Below are 20,932 nucleotides of genomic sequence, written 5' to 3'. Positions count from 1 at the left end.
CTTCACAAAAACTTTCCGATTTTCCCCCCGGCTATAAATGCTTTTTTTTTTTAACGTGAAAAGTAGCAGAACGCTTGATTGTTAAAAGCGGAAGTGAGCCTTCTGTCGTCAATTCCGGTCCAACTTTGTGAACCCGGAAGTTGCAGCCTAAACAAATTAACATACGAATAACTTTTTGCTGTCATGCAACGAATTAAAATAATTTCGGGACATTTGTGCCCACCTTGTTCGGAGGAAAAGCAGACTGTGGGAGCCAACTATTGCGCAGCGTTGGTGGTCTCCAGGCCGGACGACGTGGTTGTCGTCCACGGCCTTAGGACCCCCATCTGCAAAGCCAAGCGAGGAGCTTTCAAGGTATTTATATATAATACAACTTCAAAAACACATAGACAAGCAAGCAAATGGTTATGTACACAACATAATAAATGATATAGTTCAAAATAAATAAGTGTATATGGTCTGCATTAATATAGCGCATCTCAAGTCAACGAAGACCCCCCAAAGCGCTTTACAATGTGCTTCACACTTTTCCCTTTTACACACTAACCGATAGCACTGTCACTCATGCAAGGCAACTTCCTGCTATTGGGGGCATTAGGGATTCAGTGTCTTGCCCAAGGACACTTCCACATATAACACGAATGTATTTGTGGATCTGAACAATACGCATGTAAAGATTTCCTTGACAGCTTACATTTTCATTCCATGCAGTTCTTCCTATTACAATTAACTACTGGGAAAAACTACCTTCATTTTTTTTTTTTTTTTGTATCGCTCACGATAAATGTCCATATTTGATACGTAATCCTTGCACTCATACACATTTCATAGTCCCCTGTTTAGGTGAGTGTTCACCCATCTTCTTGAGCGGGACCCCTAGGAGGCGCTCTCGCTTCATAGGACAATGCCAAACAAACTATTGCCAGATGCCGTTAATCACGAGGGAAAAATGCAATGGCGAAGACAGCGGAAAGCAGTGTTGGCGTAAATTTTACGAAGACTTACTTTACCATTCATCATCGATTACACTTTTAAGCATGGGCTTAACCAGCCTCAAGCACCCCCCAAAATTATAGAATTTTATAGAATTCTTTCCCTTAATATAGGAGAGGACAAGCTTAAATATAACGAAAAACATTGGATAAAAAATAAAAACTGAAAACAAAACAAACGTGAACAACGCAGCGCCGGTGTAGTACCTAAGTCCGACTCCCCTGCAAAATCTCCCCCCCCCTCGCGTGAACGCGCATTCTGCTGCGCTACCAACAAAAATGATCGTATTCTGTATAATGAGTCTCTTAAAATAATAAAGCAAGTTAATTAAAAACAAAGAAGCGATTGTAGTCTATATAAAGCGTTTATCAAAACAATAAAGCCGATCGTATTCTAAAAAATGGGTTTGTTAACGCAGATGCAAAAGTCACCAACACCTGAGACAAATCTATGTAGGCTATTATATCCACGATCACAACTAATTGTACACAAATAGCCTTTATTTGATGTGCTATGTAATTTATTTTTATTGTGAGTGAAACCCTGGTTGCATTGGATCCAGCGGTGTAAACAAATTGGGGACTCGGATTTAGGCACTACACTGTAAATACTCGACCGCCTTGTAATATTTTAGTCCATTTGATGCCTAGCAATCCGTTAAGACCGTGTTTTTTTCAACAAGTGTGCCATGAGACCTTGTTTAGTGTGCCGCTGGAATTTGCCCTATTTTATCTTTCCCCAAAAATCAGGCCATTATTCAGTATTTGTGCTATCTTCAGAAGAGGAACTGTGATAGTCATCCATATTGGTAGGTGGCAGTAGATTTTTATGTACTTTTTATATACTAATTATCTGCTTATGATGTAGCACAGTACATTTATTAACTTAATTTGTTGAACAAAGCGGTTTAAGATTGCACTATAAAAAATAAAAACATAAATAAAGCACATCATTCTTTTTTATTTTAAGTATTATTTTCTTCCTTTTATATACCAATTGCTTTCTTATGGGGTAGTCCAGTGAAATATTTGACATAACTTCATTTTCAAACATTTTCGATGGACGGTGTGCCTCGGAACTTTTTATAAATAAAAGTGTACCTTGGTTCAAAAAGGGTTGAAAAACACTGCGTTAAGATGTGTTCCGACAGTACTGTATGTATCTCCTCCTAGTCAGTTGACCTCATAATCATCACGTTTTTATGGATTATCTATAAACCATTTACTTTTAAAAAGTTACTTATTGATTCAGATTTTTTTAAGATACTGAATTCTTCTTGGTAAAAAAAACAGCTCGTTTGAGATCACGGAGGTCGAATATTTATTTGATTATTTTATTATTTATTGCTTATTTAAATGACTGAATTGATATTTTTAATGACTGAAATGTGTTTCTTTCAGTTCAGTTGTTGTTGGAAAGGGAGGGTGTTTAGACACTCTGAATGCTCGGCACCTCCAAAGCTCTGAACTTAAAATCTCCCCCTGCTTTTAAGTATTTTGTTATTAAACTACATTGTCTAATCTTACAGGTTTTTTTTTACCAACCATTTAATTAGTCATTTTTCGATTACGTTTCCCCCTCGCAATTTGCCGATGATTGTTTTCCCCACACTTACTTTAGTCTCGGTCGTGCAGTTGGGGGCGGCAGGTCAGGCTCTGCCCCGTCATCATAGAAATATATTAAAAATGTATCAAATGGTTATATTTGTGGGCAGGATAAGCTTTGCAGATAATAGATGGATGGTTATATTTATTCAGTTGTAAGGTTCTTTCTTATTGAAGTTCATAATTTTTGGATTTTCTTTTTCAAAATCGGCGAAATGTCATATTCAATTATGAATAATCTGAATGTAATTAGTATTTAATGAATTACTCTGCTTAGCATCTGCACATGCAAAGGGAGGCACGCAGTTCTTTTGCCTCGTGGCCGGGGGCGATAGTGAGACCAAGAATTCCGATTTGGCTTCCAGCTAAGCCCCAAACAATAGAATAACTAAGTATTAGTAATAACTATTTTGTTTAATCAAGTCATGTAAGATTACTTTTTGATCTTAAATGAGACAAATGTGACATTTTGAAATTGAACAACACACATTTTAGGAATGGACTGTTGTCTGTCACCTTCCACACCTCATTTGCCAGGGCCCCTTAATCCATTCTTAGTAGAGGGACCCCTCGGGATTTGTGCGATGCCACTGCATTACGAACACACTGTGTAAAAAAATGCCAAAATATACCGATAGTTAGCAATACGCTAGGGTTGCACGATTAACCGAAATCTTATCAACATTGCTATATGACGTAGTGCAATTTTGTAATCGTATAACACTGCAGGTTTTTTTTTCCAAAGATTTATAGACAGCAAACCTTACCAAATCTCCCCAGAAGATGGCGCTGTTTACTTAATTTTCACCTTTTAATAATCCTGTTAAATTCACCTAAAATCTTAATCGAAGACGTACCCAAAGTAAATGGAATGCTGTTGTCATACCGTCTGGAGAATCTGGATGGATTTGGTGTCTTTAGAAAGGAAACACTGAAGTTTTGTACCCAACTGAAATACTCACTGCGAGTACTACTATCCTTGAACAATCGAAGTTGGAACACACAGAAATGGTAGGGTTTTATCCTCACCTGTTTGTTTTTTAAATCACCGGCAAAATGAGTGTAGCATGGGCATCTTGGCTGAAAAACAACTGGGACAAATACATGAAGCCTTACCTGGTCCCATACCTGACAACCTCCACGGCTCCATGCCCTTACAAAATGTTGTATTTTCACTTACAAAATAATCTTACACCATATTTTGTTTTCAAACGTGTTTATTTATGTAGTTTAACATGTGTTTCGTTATATCATATATTTTGTTAATTAACATTTTGTTGTGAGATAATGAGTTGCTCGACATGAATGAGGGTTATTATAAAAAAGTTAAAAAATGAAGTAGCTTAGACGTTCACCGTAGAAGGAAAAAATACATGCAAATATGATTAAGTAGAATAATTCATTATTAATTCATTTTCTGCATTAAATTATTGTTGGTAATATCCTGATTAAAGGGATAACCACAAACCTGTATTTTTTTCCATTTTCTCCTTTTATACTTCCTTTTTTTCTTAACTTCTTTATATAAACATCATAATTCGTAATATAATGCTGATTTTCTTGATTTCTTGATTTTCTTGTACGTCGTACAAGTCTTAAAATGCATAATAAATTTACTTTGTACGGCAAAAACGTACAGGTTGACAGGTATGTGGTCCCAGGTCAAAACTGATCACAATCTGGGAAAACTAAACATTAATATTTTGCACACCTTTTTGATTCTCAACAGTCAGACCGCTCGCAGGCGGGTTGAAGCATGTCACTATTATTACCCCTTGGATGCATAAGTGGGATTGAAAATGACCCCATGGCTTGTTATTATGCAAAATCTTTATAAAAAAACTTTTAACACTGTCATATTCCAAGTATTTCTCATAAAACATGTAAATGACATATTGCTCATAGTATTTTATTCCCCCCCACTAATTATGGACCATACTCTTAGAAGAGTGTATGAACTGGTAGGTCATGCATCCAAGGGTTAAGTACTTACAAAATTTGTACAGAAAATGCACTTTCCTTTTAAAATCAAAAATCGCATTGAAATTGCAATGCTGGTCTTAAAAAGCGCAATTAGGTTTTCCCCCAAAATTGTACAGCCCTGCAATACGTATTTCAATCATGATGGTGCGGTCCACGTCAGTCTGCAATTCTACACAGGACACTACGCCAGACGAGCTGCTGAGCGCAGTCATGAGCGCCGTCGTGATGGAGGCCGGAGTATCTCCCTCGCTGCTGGGTGACGTGTGCGTGGGTGAGCCATCCCTCTCCTCTTTTCTGCCCTTGGCCGATCCCAGCAGTGGACTGTTTCCGCAGGAAACGTGCTGCAGCCCGGGGCCGGAGCGCTAATGGCACGCGTGGCTCACTTCCTCAGGTCGGGACGTCCGCCCTTTGGCAAATGTCACTGCTCTTATTTACGACCACACTGACGACTCTTCCTTCTTTCCAGCGGCTTCCCTGACTCTGTTCCCGTCTACACCGTCAACAGGCAGTGCTCGTCCGGACTGCAGGCTGCACTCAACATCGCGGGTACGTGTGCATAGGTGATTGGAGTTAACCAGAAAATAAAAAACTGAAATTGACCAAACTACAAGTAGAAGTCAACCTAACGTATTTAGGGAGGACAATATTTTATAATATGTTTTTCCAAGTAAGTAGGGAGGAAGGGCTGAATAAAAACGCTTCAAGTCTTGGCCTGGACTAATGGAATATCAAAATTTACATACGGTCTAGTGCAGTGGTTCTCAACTGGTCTGACTTCAAGACTCACCGTTCTACCGTAATTGCAAGATGTAACCCAAATTCAATAAAAAGTCCACTTCTTTTTGATGAAACTATCGTGCAGTTTTAACCAGATGTACCACAATATATTCTAATTAAAAATTAAAAATTACCAGCAAAACCCAAAACGACTTCCATCTGGCTTGTTTGCAGTAGAGCTGTGAGCGTTTTGAAGGAACACAACACTTTAAAAAAAAAAGCCTAACCCATTAACACAACATGTAAGGCCATCTCCGAAACAGACAGTGGTTGTGGTGAACAGGTAATAATGCTCAATGAGCAGTATCTTTCATGACATCCGAAACGCTTCACTTCTGTGGCTTTCTTGTAAGATAGTACAATCCATTTCTTATATGTTCTCCACTGTAACTGTATTTGGCTATGCTCAACATGTGCAAACAAACCTTTATCGGTCTTTTTCTGTAGTGTGAAATGGCGGGTGTCAAATCGCACTAGCAGGAAATGAAGGAGTTAAATTTTATTTGCATCATTTTCAAGGCAAAGGCTCGGGACCCACTAAAAATTGGTCTGTGACCCACTTATATGTCCTGACCCACTAGTTGGGAAACACTGTCTCGTAAACCTAATTGAAACTAGTGAAAAGCTAACAATTATATTCCACTATGACCAGATAAAAAAGCAATATTTTCTTTTGGCTCTGTCATTAATGTCTAACTTTTATACAGGCATAAAAAACATACTGTTTTTCCTTAATACAAAACTCTCCATTACGTGTGCATTAAATATTGAGCACCTCGTAGTTGTAAAAAAACAATTCAAAAAAACATTTGCAGCCTATGCGAGCCTGTAAATGATAAAAAGGACCCGCCCCGTTTACCTCTGAATAACTTTAGCCAATAGTGACTGATTCAAATGATGATTGACACATTGGTTAGGAAATGAAACGCCGGTATATAAATCCCAGCATACACTGCGGACTACTTCGCCTTCGGGGGGAAATCTAGTCGGCGGCTGCTTGCCTTAGTTGCAAGACTTTGCGACTTAATATTGATCCATACATAAGGCGCACTGTATTATAAGCCGCATGGTCAGCTTTTGAAAAAAATAAAGGCTTTTAGGTGCGCTTATAGTGCGGAAAATACGGTATATTAATTCAGACTGTGATGTATTTTTTTTTCTTCTACACGTGCTAGCAAAAGAATACTTCACCTATGATGGCTCAGTTTGGATGATCGAAAAAATTTCTTTTGTTCGAGGCTGGAATATGAGCATGTATTATTTTTACAGGTGCAATCAGGAGCAACTCCATCGACTTGGGCCTGGCCTGCGGGTAACCCTAATACTGACGACCGCACGTGAACTAACACAAGCAGTTCTCCAGGCAATACAACACAATTTGTCCTATTGACCCTCTGTAATACTTGTGTGTGTTAGCGTGGAGAGCATGTCCCTACGTTCCATCGGGAACCCCGGCGACTTGAGTTCAAGGCTAGCGGACAACGACAAGGCCAGGGATTGCATTATTCCGATGGGGTCAGAGATAGCACGGGTTACATTTATACTCCCTCGCTGACAAAACCCTAAATTGTGTGCTGTGTTCGTGCATGTGTGCAGCGTGACGTCAGAGAATGTTGCAGAGAAATACGGGATTTCCAGAGAGAAGCAGGATGCTTTTGCGCTGACGTCTCACCAAAAGTTAGTAACACTCTGCAATGTAATCCCCTTCAGTCACAGACTGTTGAGCTTTCGTAAATAAAAGAACACGACATTCAAAAAGGAAACAAAAAAATATAAATAGGGACTGTGTGTAGACATGAGTGCCATCTCGTATCACAGTCAACTAAGCAATACTTATACAAACATGATTTGCTACATTGTTCAACATGAGCGGGCACTCTTAGCTACAGTACACGTTCTTTGTAAATAAGATTTTAAATAACAAGGTTTGGCTTTTTATTCAGGAAATGCACAAAAAAAAACAAAATAAACCAATTAACAAAAAAGGAAACGTGAAATATTTGCACAAAAACAACAGTACATTACAAGGATATAATACATACACTGCAAAAGGCAGTTTGAACTGCCTACTACTTTCTTGCAGAAAAAGCATTCAAAATAAAAACAAGAAACAGAACCTTGACTCACAAAATCCAAATTAGACAAAAAGAAGTAACATTTCAGACCTGCAATTATACCGATAGCAACTCCTATACTGTATATAAAATAATTTAATATAACATGTCCAATCTTGGCAGCACGGCGGGGCAGTGGTTAGCGTGTGTGCGGCACAGTTCTTGGGAACCTCCTGTGTGGGTTCAAATCCAGCTACCGAACTTACTGTGCGGAGTTGGTATGTTCTCCCCGTGCTTGCGTGGGTTTCCTCCGGGCACTCTGGTTTCCTCCCACATTCCAAAGACATGCATTTCAGGTGGATTGGCCGGTCCAAATTGTCCCTAGGTGTGAATGAGCGAGCGAGTTGTCTGTCCCTGTGTGCCCTGCGATTGGCTGGCAACCAGTTCAGGGTGTCCCCTGCCCACTGCCCGATGATTGCTGGAATGGGCTCCAGCACCCCCGCGACCCTACTGAGGATAAGCGGTGCAGCTAATGAGATGAGATGAGATGAGATGTCCAATCTTGTTGCACACAATGTTTTACAACATTGATATCAATGACAGTAAAGACACTCCCCGACTTACGAACATTCGAGTTACAAACAACGGTACATACGAACATTTTTTGGGGATGTCGAAAAATATCCGGACATTGCTGTAAGTTGGACTTTGTATTGTATGCGACTTTTTCTGAGTACAGGACATTACTGTAGTACTTCTTTCCGCCACTACCGGAGTTTGGCGCTATGAGAGGTCACCCAGCATCCACCCAGAAGTAAAAAAAATCTGCTTATATCTTTCGTGTGTACACATACAGCGCTACATGTCAAAATCTCCAGAGCGCTCAGAACGTTTTTATCGTTTAATATCTTGTGTATCCATTCAGTAAATGTAAAGAGGCGAGCCGTTTCTTTTGAAACAAGAGTAGCATAAGAAAGTTGATGCAGTTGAGAAAATGTTCGGAACGCTTTTTTCCGGTCACTTTTTAACAGGGAGGAGGACCTCTCCCAAAAGTAAATCAATTGAACTTTATTTATCTTTAAAGAGCATATTGTTTTATGAAATGTTTATTTTTTTAGTAGAAAGCAATACAGGTTACTTGTACAAGCCTTAAACATACTTATATAAACCTTAAACATAAAAAAAATAGCAGTAAAGCAACTTACGAACAAATTCAACTTACAAACGAGCGTCTCGTTCTCAAGTAGGGCAGCTTCTGTAAAGACATTTTAATTCAATAATACCCAAAGAAGCTCTGGTATGAATCCTCTTTAGCATATTTATAAAAAGTACGTGTAGTATAATTTTTTTAATTGATATTTAAGCAGCAAGATGACAGACAATCATGTCTGCTCCCTGTAGGTGAGGCTAATGTTATCCATCCATCCATCCATTGTCTTCCGCTTATCCGAGGTCGGGTCGCGGGGGCTGCAGCGTTAAAAGGGAAGCCCAGACGTCCCTATCCCCAGCCACTTCCTCCAGCTCATCCGACGGGACCCAGAGGCGTTCCCAAGCCAGTCGAGAGACATAGTCCCTCCAACGTGTCCTGGGCCGCCCCCGGGGCCTCCTGCCGGTGGGACATGCCCGGAACACTTCCCGAGGGAGGCGTCCAGGAGGCATCCTTATTAGATGCCCGAGCCACCTCAACTGGCTCCTCTCAACGCGGAGGAGCAGTGGCTCTACTCCGAGTCCCTCCCGGATGACTGAGCTTCTCACCCTATCTCTAAGGGAGAACCCAGCCACCCTGCGGAGGAAACTCATTTCGGCCGCTTGTATCCGGGATCGAGTTCTTTCGGTCATGACCCAAAGTTCATGACCATAGATGAGGGTAGGAACGTAGATCGACTGGTAGATCGAGAGCTTTGCCTTTCGGCTCAGCTCCCTCTTCACCACGACAGACCGGTACAGGGTCCGAATGACGGCAGACGCTGCACCGACCCGTCTGTCGATCTCCCGTTCCATCCTACCCTCACTCGTGAACAAGACCCCAAGATACTTGAACTCCTCCACTTGGGGCAAGACCTCCTCCCCGACACGGAGGGAGCATACCACCCTTTTCCGACTGAGAACCATGGCCTCGGACTTGGAGGTGCTGATCCCCATCCCGGCCGCTTCACACTCGGTTGCGAATCGCTCCAGCGAGAGCTGAAGATCACGGGCTGAGGAAGCCAACAGCACCACGTCATCTGCAAAAAGCAGTGACGCAATGCTGAGGCCCCCAAACCGGACTCCATCCCCGCCAAGGCTGCGCCTAGAAATTCTGTCCATAAAAGTTATTAACAGAATCGGTGACAAAGGGCAGCCCTGGCGGAGCCCAACCCTCACCGGGAACGAATCCGACTTATTGCCGGCAATGCGGACCAGACTCTGGCACCGGGCATACAGGGACCGCACAGCCCGGATAAGAATGTGCGGTACCCCATACTCCCGAAGCACCCCCCACAGGGCCTCCCGAGGAACACGGTCGAATGCCTTCTCCAAGTCCACAAAACACATGTAGACCGGACAGGCAAACTCCCATGCACCCTCAAAGAGTGTGCATGGGAGTTTGTTAATGTTATGTGTTGTAATGCTAATGTTATGCTAATGTTATGCTAATGTTATGTAAAATGAAAATGTCTCAACCTACAAGTATTTTTTTAAATGCAAGTTTATAAAATCATGTATTTTTGCTTATAATTCAAATCAAGATTGTTTTTTTCCAAATGAATGACAATTTTTTTACTACCAGAAGGCTGAGCTTTCTAAGCTAGAGTTGGGGAACCTTTTTGACACAAAGAGCCAAGCAAAAATATTTTAAATTTTAAGACAAAATTCGACAAAACTGCCAAAACTGTTCTGCAGACCAAAGTTAATTCTTCAGCACATTTTATTTCACTGTGTTATTTGATGATTAGATCAAATCTATGAAATAATAATGCCTGAGCCTGTGTCCCTGAGCCTGTAAATATACCTCTTGAAATTTGTCTCGCGCCCGCAGTAATTTAAGAGTATTGAGGCTCATTTTGACCGACATTTTGATCCTAAATAATTCGTTAAAACAAGATGCAAGCAAAGTACTTTTGTCAAAATGTCACAAAATGCTGCAAACTATAAGGATATAATCGTTTTTACCTTCAGCACAGACTGCATTAAGCGAGAGAGAGAAATGAGAGCCTTGCGCTGTGTGCAAGGGGTTCGCCCACCTCTATCGCTCACCCGATCAAATTGCAATATTTTTCCCTAGTCAAACAAACAAATGAAATACTCTACTTACTCATTAAAAGACATATGTGTCAGAATCAACGATGCTAATTCCAAAATTAAAGGAGACAAATGCATCCACAATGCAAACAATGAAAATGATAAATTCAAATGTTTTGTGATGCGTGCACAAATAAAAAAAAACAACTTTTTATGTTAAAGAAAACAGCCCAAAACGGTGATCTTGAAATGATATTTATTCTTTTGCACCACTTAGTGGCTAAAGAAAAATTTAATTCATTAGAATAAAATATTGATTGAAAATATTAGAAAAAATACATAAACCATACCTGTCAACCTCCACGGGTCCATGCCCGTACAAACTCCTATTTTCCCGAACAAAATACAAAATAATCGTACACCATTTTTTTTTTCCGGAATGATGCATGATGGGAAATCCCCAGGCGGCAGATGCATGCGATTGACAAATTTGCGTTTTTCCGTACAGATTACCTAGTACGTCGTACTCGTCTTAAAATGCATGAAAAATGTACTTTGTACGGCAAAACCGTACAGGTTGACAGTTATGATAAACTATCATTGTTTAAAAATACTTGTAGATTGAGAAACGTGTACTTTTTTACATAACCTGAGCCTCATCTAAAGGAAGCTGACATAATTGTCTGTCATCTTGCTGCTAAGGGTACCCACAGGTGCAAGACCCAAAACAGCAACATCTAGTGGTAAAATAATACCCACTCTCTCTTTAAGGAAAACCATCAAAAATAAAAAAAATACTAATTTTGTAATGATGCATTAAAGTGAAAGGAATGTGCTCCATTAGAATTTTTGAACATTGTTTTGGAGGCAATCTACAGGGAGTGCAGAATTATTAGGCAAATGAGTATTTTGACCACATCATCCTCTTTATGCATGTTGTCTTACTCCAAGCTGTATAGGCTCGAAAGCCTACTACCAATTAAGCATATCAGGTGATGTGCATCTCTGTAATGAGAAGGGGTGTGGTCTAATGACATCAACACCCTATATCAGGTGTGCATAATTATTAGGCAACTTCCTTTCCTTTGGCAAAATGGGTCAGAAGAGGGACTTGACAGGCTCTGAAAAGTCAAAAATAGTGAGATATCTTGCAGAGGGATGCAGCACTCTTAAAATTGCCAAGCTTCTGAAGCGTGATCATCGAACAATCAAGCGTTACATTCAAAATAGTCAACAGGGTCGCAAGAAGCGTGTAGAAAAACCAAGGCGCAAAATAACTGCCCGTGAACTGAGAAAAGTCAAGCGTACAGCTGCCAAGATGCCACTTGCCACCAGTTTTGCCATATTTCAGAGCTGCAACATCACTGGAGTGCCCAAAAGCACAAGGTGTGCAATACTCAGAGACATGGCCAAGGTAAGAAAGGCTGAAAAACGACCACCACTGAACAAGACACACAAGCTGAAACGTCAAGACTGGGCCAAGAAAAATCTCAAGACGGATTTTTCTAAGGTTTTATGGACTGATGAAATAAGAGTGAGTCTTGATGGGCCAGATGGATGGGCCCGTGGCTGGATCGGTAAAGGGCAGAGAGCTCCAGTCCGCCTCAGACGCCAGCAAGGTGGAGGTGGGGTACTGGTATGGGCTGGTATCATCAAAGATGAGCTTGTGGGGCCTTTTCGGGTTGAGGATGGACTCAAGCTCAACTCCCAGGCCTACTGCCAGTTTCTGGAAGACACCTTCTTCAAGCAGTAGTACAGGAAGAAGTCCGCATCCTTCAAGAAAAACATGATTTTCATGCAGGACAACGCTCCATCACACGCATCCAAGTACTCCACAGCGTGGCTGGCAAGAAAGGGTCTAAAAGAAGAAAAACTAATGACATGGCCTCCTTGTTCACCTGATCTGAACCCCATAGAGAACCTGTGGTCCCTCATCAAATGTGAGATTTACAAGGAGGGAAAACAGTACACCTCTCTGAACAGTGTCTGGGAGGCTGTGGTTGCTGCTGCACGCAATGTTGATCGTGAACAGATCAAAGCACTGACAGAATCTATGGATGGCAGGCTTTTGAGTGTCCTTGCAAAGAAAGGTGGCTATATTGGTCACTGATTTGTTTTTGTTTTGTTTTTGAATGTCAGAAATGTATATTTGTGAATGTTGAGCTGTTATATTGGTTTCCCTGATGAAAATAAATAATTGAAATGGGTATACATTTGTTTTTTGTTAAGTTGCCTAATAATTATGCGCAGTAATAGTCACCTGCACACACAGATATCCTCCTAAAATAGCTAAAACTAAAAAAGCCCCACTCCAACTTCCAAAATATTCAGCTTTGATATTAATGAGACTTTTGGGTTCATTAAGAACATGCTTGTTGTTCAATAATAAAATTCATCCTCAAAAATACAACTTGCCTAATAATTCTGCACTCCCTGTAGTAGCCAAACTATACACACTGTCTCTTTCAGTTACGTTTCATGTAAATCTTTTTGTAAATTTGTGATGTTGCCACAGTGGCAGGCCACTTTATCACACAAATTACACCTAGCATTGGATTTTTCTGTGGTGAAAAAAAAGTCCACACCGCGCTGTTCTTCCTGTTTGACTCCTGTTGATTTTTAGCTTCTGTAGGTGTTGTACCTTAGATGTGTCTCTCTCTTCTGCCTAGCAGGCAGGATGCAGCATCAGGCCTGGTAGGAAGAGGTGCTAAAAGTGTGCTTGTCAGTCACATGCTCGAGCATAAGCTTTAAAGCGTGGCTTAGAGCTCTGGGTGAGAGAAGAGAAGGGCTGCGCTATCTACGTAGAGTAGAAGCGCTTTGAGGAAATTGTTGGAAGGATGAAGTATCGATCCCAGGACAATAGTATTGATTCAATCCAAATACTTGCTTAGTATTAATATTTTGATCAATCCTCCCACCCCCAGTTAAGAACAGTCCAAATGCTTTCAAATTTAATTTTGATATTGTGTATATTGTGGCAGGGCCTCGCAGGCGCAGGCGTCCGGGGCCTTTGATGACGAGGTGGTACCCGTTGTTTCAAAGGTTGTGGATAAAAACGGCGGCGAGCTACAGGTGAAAGTCACCAAAGACGAAGGCGTCAGGCCGGGATGCACACTGGCGGGACTCGCCAAACTGCCACCCGCTTTCAAACCCGACGGGACCACCACAGCTGGTAAGTACCACGACGAACCTCATGCCGCTAATGCTAACTCCTCTTCTACCTGTGAGTGTTGTCAGGTTAACAACACAGTTAATAGGGTGACGCTAACGCTAACTCCTCTTCAAGGGTTGCCATGCAAGCAACAGACTAATGGAAATGGAAACTTGTTTTGTAAAAGTTGGGGCTGATGTGTGCGCTAAATCAGAATCCTTGGTCTCACTATCGCCCTCTGCCATGAGGCCAGAGAATTGAGTGCCTCGCTGTGCATGCAGACGCTCAGCACAGTAGTAAGTTACAGAATGCTCCGTTTAGCAAAAGCGACACTAGATAGGTATTACTCCACTGATCTGCTAATAGTATCACTAATTCAATTGTTAGAGGCTGAGGTGTGCCCCAAATCAGAATCTCAGGTTTCACTACCACCCTCTACCATGAAGCAAGATAATTGCGTGCCTCACTCTGTATCTGCAGATGCTCAGCCCAGTAATACGTAACATACTAATTGTAATAATGATATTCATGATATAATGTGAAAAATCTGTGACTTTGAAAAAGGAAATCTAAACATTGTGACGTTAAATGGGAAAAAACTGTAGCCATGAATAAATATAACAGTTTAATATGTTTTTAATTTTATATTCCAATGATTGAAGGTGTGGGCCTCCCCTGACTGCACATCACTGCTTTATTATTCCATTTGTTTACATTTATAGACATTAAACATTCTCTAAATGCAAAAAAAAAACGAAAATAAATGGTTTTACATGTTTTTTAACTTGCATTTATGGAATGTTTGTATCCGCAATGCAAAAAAGTATTTAAAAAAATGGGGCTTGAGTCAGCTAAAGCTAACCATAGCCATAGAGCTTGTGAAGTACAAACAAAACTTAAAGATTTTGTTAAATTCCTCTAAATATTGCTTTAAAGATGCCATGGAAAAGTAATCCATTTTCGGTACACATTTGAATGACGAGGGCCTACAAAAGTATTGCAAGTGCTTCATAAAGTTTCATTTGATAATTAGCGCTAATGGTAGTGCTAAATACTTCTTGTTTGTTCTAACATCACTCAGGTGTGTGACTTTACTAGTTTGTAAATGTTTTAGCGGGCTATTTTGCTGTCTAATTTTTCTAATCCCTCAATACTCTTTTGACCCCTATGGGCTTTGAAGTCCACTAGCAGTAGTTTCTTGAGGGCTCTCATGGCAAGGACCTGGTAGAGCAACATTTACCCATTTTGGTCCTTATCTATGGTACGGCTTGCAGTAGGACATCAGGTCTGTGGGCACATTTGATATTTTTAGGAGGAGGCTTAAGACACACTTATTTAGTGTAACTTTTAATCTTATTTAATAATATTACTTTACCTTTATAACCTTTTACTGTTTTTATTTTATGTGTTTCTACTAAGTTCTTTTAAATTCTAGTGTTTCATCCGTTAGGCCGTGAAGGGGGAGAGTTTTTCTCCTCTATGTGTTGAACATTTGAGTTTAACAGTTCTGTTGAGGTTTTAACAAAAATAAAGGTAAAAAAAACAGAACAGTCTAGGTTTGTGAGTACAGAATGATAGTTTCACATGCGCACTTTCAAAGTGGCTGACAATAATTTATACACTATAGGTGCAGAACACTGAAGTTAGTGGAAAATTTCCAAGGCACCAGCTTCACACCCGTCCTTCCTCCAGACAGAATCAATGCCTCCCTCCCAACAGGATTTTAGAACACACTGTATAATGACTTGATGAATAGATACATTTTGGCGACATGTGAATAAAATAAGAATATACTGATAATCATAAGGTACATTAATTACCACTAAATGCTTAACTTGATTAAAATACTGATGTGATGATTTAAAAGAATAATATGGATGTAACTGGAAAAGTCACTATTATTATACAGTGACATGTTTCAATATTATACCTGCAGGGTCCTCACTGGTAGGCGTGTTTGCCGGCTGAAATGAGCAGGGCTTCTTAATACTTCCGTTTAGTCGTTTCTCTCACATGGTTGATCTGTGCCTTGCCAAGTTTTTTTCAACACAATCCTTTTGTGAATGCTTTTATACAGCACTTTTTGTCGCATTCAATCGTGTGAAACAGGCTTTACGGATAAGTAAGATTTAATGCTAACATCCGTCGGCGTTTCTACGGGTTTCAGGTTAGCGAGGACGCGACTGCTAACTTTTCTATGGTCGGTCAGGTAACTCCAGCCAGGTGAGCGACGGGGCAGCGGCTGTGTTGTTGGGTCGGCGTGCCGTCGTGGAGGCTTTAGGCCTGCCGGTCTTGGGAGTTCTGAGGGCCAGCGCCGTGGTGGGGGTCCCGCCGGACGTTATGGGCATCGGACCGGCTGTTGCCATCCCGGAAGCGCTACGCAGGGCAGGTAAGAACCATGCATGCGCAACTCCACAGGGTGTCTTAAAGCAGTGGTCCCCAAACTAAAGCCCGCAGGCCACATACGAACTCATACCAGTGCACATTCAGTGATCTGGATCAGTAGTAAGCAACCTTTTCTATACCACATACTGGTTCAATGTCTGATATTATTCTCACAACCTGGCCCACCAGTAAAATTAGTAATATCAATAACAATCATAAATATAGTAACTTTAAATCCGCCCTTATTACTAGATTACTAGGGATTTAAAACCCATAAAAAAAGTATTAGATTTTATCTCATTAAAAGTGCTCTATTACAGTGCCACGTTGTAGAACGTAGTAATGGAGCATTATGGGAAGGAATTTGGCCAAAACAACATTGTACAACGATTGACCAAACACGTGCGCCTTAAAAATTTAAAAACATGAGACAACGTGGCACCATGAGTAAAAATTGTGTGACAATGGGATAAATTGTCATGCCTTTTTCTATGTCATCAACGGCACTCTTATTGCCACGATCCGGCTTGATTCCCGTTGCATTCAATTTTGAGAAATGCGATCAGTGGTATGTGTTGACTGATTAACCATTGCCCAAATACTGTTATTTACCACTCTAATATGTTACGAACTTATTAGACTTATTAAAGTTATTAACCCCTTGACATTCGTGTAAAATTCGCCTAAAATCCCAATCCAAGACGTACCCAAAGTAAATTGAATGCTGTTCTTGAAGCATTTGGAGAATATAGACAGTTTTTGTCTCTTTTGAAAGGGAACACTCTGAAGTTTTTCTCAAACTGAAATAATGTGCTACTAACTGAGTAATCTGAGTTGGAACATACAGAAATAGATTTTTATTTTTACCTGATTTTTTTGGCTATTGAATGTCTGCAGAAGAGTGTAGCATGGGCATCTTAGATGGAAAACAGGTGAGCCAATAGCTTGAAGCCTTACTTAGTACCTTGTTAATTTTGATCACAATCTAAAAAACTCAACATTGTATTTTACACATTTTTCCAAGGGTAGGTATAGGCATTTCCAAAAGTGGCCATTTGGAGACGGCCTGTTTACAACACTAAAACCTTTGCATACGTGTATTTTACTTTACCCAATTTTTTTTAGACGTTGTCACCTTTACCTAAAAATATTGTGATAATGAGATGAAATCTTTTCACATGTCAGTTGTTATTTGTATTGAAGAGAAAGTGGTTTCATCTTTGCTGTATGTTGTGCATACAGCATATTCGACAATGAAGTCAATCTATACCACCGGTGGCCTAGTTCTCTGTCAACTAAGCTAAACTAGGACCTGTCAAGATGGTACAGGGCACAGTTGAAAGTTTATATTTTGTGGATTTTTTTCTGTGAAGAACCCACAAAGTGTTATTGGTTATTATTTATTTTCTGACTGTTTTGTGAAGAACACAAAGTTTTTTTGATCGTGGCTTCCTGGAAACAATCCATTTTTACATTTAGGCACTCCTGCAATCGTCACACGGAAAGGTTTGGGGACCCCTGCCCTAAAGTAAGCTCAACCTTCTACAACGTGATTTGCCTTTCATTTTTGTTTGTGTATGTGGGCGCAATTGCCTTACGCAGGACTGAGTGTGGCCGACATTGACGCCTTTGAGATCAACGAGGCATTTGCGAGCCAGGTAAGCGGGTCGCTGAAGATGCCGGTACGAGATGGGCAACAACCTTTGTGTTTGTGCAATGTGGCCAGGCGGTGTATTGCGTGGAGAAGTTGGGCATCCCCTGGGAGAAGGTGAACCCCAACGGTGGCGCTATCGCCTTGGGCCATCCGCTGGGCTGCACGGGCGCGCGACAGATTGTCACCTTGCTGCATCACCTAAGACGGCAACGCAAAAGGTGCGGAGGAATGCGTATGTGTGTGATAAGTTATCGTGTTTATCTCCGTATTCAGCTCGTCAGCTGAACCGTTAGGCGTACTTGTTATATTTAAGAACATTGTCCATTTTTTTGTCAGGTTAAACAGTTTATTACAATTAAGTTCCATTCCTCTGAAAAACATAGTTTGTGGGACACGAGGCCTGTTTCATTAACTCAGGTCAGGAGCGCCCTAGCGTCTACCAAGTCATGCCCCCACTGCATTACTGGCAATTGTAGAAGGGAATGAACCATTTATGAGTTTCTGCTGGTTAATGGAATGTCAAATTCCTATCGAGGGCATCGTGAGACAATGAAATCTTCTGAAAGCGATGTGTTTGTGTTTCACACTTAAGCATTCACAAAAACGGCAAGGCGCCTACCTGCATTAGGGGTTCAGTGCCTTGCCCGAAGACCCTTAGACATTTAACTCGGCGGAGTCGAAGATCGAACCTGCGACCTCTCGGCGCTTTAGCTACTGCAGTACTCGTCTGCCGACATACATATTTAAGTTAAAGATGAGCTAGTTGTAAACTGTTCCAATGTTACTGTTTTCATGAGTATTTTTTTTTTTACAAAAGATAAAAAAAATTGTATATGCTAAATCTTAAGTGGTAAGCAGGAAGTACGATCCTAATTCTGAGTGAGGAATTGTTCTCTTGCCCTCTTTAAAGTGAGAGCGGGAAGAAAAAGATAAAGTAGGTAAGTGAAATAATGGAATTGGAACCAAGAATGACACTTGATTTGAACATAAAACATATATATTTTTGTCTTTACTTTAATTTCAGTTTATGTTACCTTCTAATAATACTTTTATCTAGTTCCGTTTCATATAAACAAATTCAAAGTATTGTTTGTGTGTATTTTTACCAGGGTGTCTATGCAAGTAGGAAATTATAGTGGAGCAATATCCAGGGATTCAAATACAAAGAAAAAGGTCTTACCTCTAATTGAAATGCACATTTAAAAATGGTATGCCTAGTTTAGCTAAGTGTATTACATTTTGTTTTACAACAAGACAATGTCTAAGACATATAAAATAGTAAATCCAAATATTTAAGCCTCCTTGTGTACATGTGTATAACACAATTTTTTTTGTTTCTGTAGGGCGTATGGGGTAGTATCCATGTGCATAGGAACAGGTATGGGGGCGGCGGCTGTCTTCGAATATCCTGGCCAATGAGCATTTGCGTGGGTGTGGACATACACAAGGACATTTCCTGATTCGTTGATGACATCGATTCAAGTTTAAAAATCCACTTATGATTGTGTTCATTTACAAAAGACTTGCACAGCAATCAACTGTGATTTTGCACATGTAGGTGAAGCTATATACTGCCATGATGCACTTTGTCCAGTTTCTTACAAAATCTTTACATAATTGTCAAATAAAGAAGCGACGAGATACTGTTTGTCCTTTTCCTGTCTTCACTTTTTCAGCTTCCATGATAAAATTCGGAGCACTCATCATGTGCTTGTCCAGTCATGTTTCTACTCTGAAAAGCGTTGATGGTCACAAGGCCCGTTTCATTAAGTCAGGTCAAGAGCACCCTAGCTTCTCTACTAGTCATACCTCATTAGTATTACCGGCAGTTTTAGAAGGATTTATATGTCTTTATATTGTTAGGACTTTCATTGAAAAAGATGAGACAAAATTGTGACCTTTGGCACCCACCCAGGAAGTCCTTTTTAGAGTAGTTTAGCTTTCTTGCGTGCTTGAAAGTCGCGGGTCTTGCTCTTAATGGACTTTACCAGCAAAGACAAGCCAGCATCCATGGAAGCCTTAGACGTATCGTGGCGCTCGTCCTCCGGTGCCACTTGAGGAGCCCCGCTCGCGTCCTTGTCGCTAGCGTCACACACATGCCGTGGCTCTTCCTCCCTGCGCCGCCGTTTCTCGTCCAGAATGCTTTGCGTGGCCTGCGTGCGCTTATAGCTCGGGTGCGAGGGGTCCAGATTGAAAAGGTGGGACGTGAACATGGCCTGGAAGCGAGGGTCCGACACGTCCAACTAAAAGGGAAAGGACAATGTCATTGGTACAGTGCGCTAAAAAGACTGTTATGCACCCAAAATGTCATCTAAAAACAGAGTGGTAGAAATGTGATTTGCATATGTTTTGTACTCTATTTTTGATCCTCCTGTTTTGCCGTAGCCAGCTAAGGGCGTGTCTTTCAAACGTCAGGAAACTATAAAACTGGGTGTGAACACTTTTTTCATGAACATATTCAAGCACTTTAGGACTTTCAATGCCAATTTACCAATTGTTCTAGCACTATTAAAGGGAAAAAAAATCAGTTTAAATCATTATTATGCAGAGCCAAAAATATATCTGCAATTTACATATGCAAATCTTAATCTTGAGTGTGCATTTATCAACCCATGATTTTTAGATTTTGAGGAAAACGCAAATGTATTTGTCTTTAATGACAAATCTCTCCCCATAGAGGTGTTGGGTATGCTGAAATGGAACATGTGGCTTACATTATTAGCAGCAGGAAGCTCTTCCCATTACAATTTACCACTGGGAAATGTTCCCATATTTTGTTTTGCAGGACCCTTAATAAATGTCAATAATTGATGCGTAATTCTTGCATAAATACACATTTCATAGTTCCCTTTTTGGTGCAGCATGCACCTGTCCTCTCGGGCGTGACCCGTAGGAGATGATGCTTTATAGGACAATGCCATCACGGAGAAAGAAGAAATGCAATAGCAAAACGAAGCCACCAGAGAGCAGCGTCTCCTTCATTTTTAAGCAGACTAGTTGAGAAACTTGACAAGCACTTCACCTGATATTCAAGCACTTTTCAATCCTTGAATACGCAACAATAAAATGTAAGAATTTTCAAGGCTTTCCAGCACCAGTGCAAATACTG

At 40.6% G+C, this 20,932-nt stretch overlaps 2 protein-coding genes across 3 annotated transcripts in view; one reads left to right on the top strand and one right to left on the bottom strand.

The window, feature by feature from the left end:
* The first annotated feature begins 99 nt into the window (after positions 1-99).
* Positions 100-19,464, top strand: acaa1 (acetyl-CoA acyltransferase 1). Of its 2 annotated transcripts, XM_088342337.1 has the most exons (13): positions 100-354; positions 4,758-4,851; positions 4,914-4,971; positions 5,047-5,126; positions 6,627-6,669; positions 6,774-6,872; positions 6,954-7,034; positions 13,615-13,805; positions 15,994-16,173; positions 17,649-17,675; positions 17,772-17,827; positions 17,896-18,041; positions 19,167-19,464. In XM_088342337.1, the coding sequence occupies exons 1-13, from the start codon at positions 184-186 to the stop codon at positions 19,240-19,242; spliced, it is 1,302 nt and encodes a 433-aa protein (XP_088198463.1). In that variant the 5' UTR covers positions 100-183; the 3' UTR covers positions 19,243-19,464. The 2 variants fall into 2 exon arrangements, with proteins under 2 accessions (XP_088198463.1, XP_088198464.1); XM_088342338.1 differs by lacking the exon at positions 17,649-17,675.
* The window catches only part of esf1 (ESF1 nucleolar pre-rRNA processing protein), a 36,643-nt gene continuing 32,743 nt past the window's right edge, over positions 17,033-20,932 (bottom strand). Inside the window, exon 15 of the mRNA XM_088342336.1 lies at positions 17,033-20,066. Coding sequence (XP_088198462.1) covers positions 19,749-20,066 — 318 coding nt within the window. The 3' untranslated portion in view covers positions 17,033-19,748. The remainder of the gene's footprint in view (positions 20,067-20,932) is intronic.

Source organism: Urocampus carinirostris, chromosome 8 (assembly GCF_059441175.1).
Source record: "Urocampus carinirostris isolate Australia breed hairy pipefish chromosome 8, RoL_Ucar_1.0, whole genome shotgun sequence".
Classification (NCBI taxonomy): Eukaryota; Metazoa; Chordata; class Actinopteri; order Syngnathiformes; family Syngnathidae; genus Urocampus; species Urocampus carinirostris.
Note: the sequence above shows the minus strand (reverse complement) of the source record. Positions and strands in the feature narration are given on the sequence as shown.

Bases quoted from the DNA above. Each gene is read 5' to 3' on its own strand.
- acaa1 (XM_088342337.1), top strand. From the start codon at position 184: ATGCAACGAATTAAAATAATTTCGGGACATTTGTGCCCACCTTGTTCG. The intron at 4,852-4,913 runs GTGAGCCATCCC...CTGTTTCCGCAG, and splicing joins GCTGGGTGACGTGTGCGTGG to GAAACGTGCTGCAGCCCGGG. The intron at 16,174-17,648 runs GTAAGAACCATG...TTTTACATTTAG, and splicing joins GGAAGCGCTACGCAGGGCAG to GCACTCCTGCAATCGTCACA.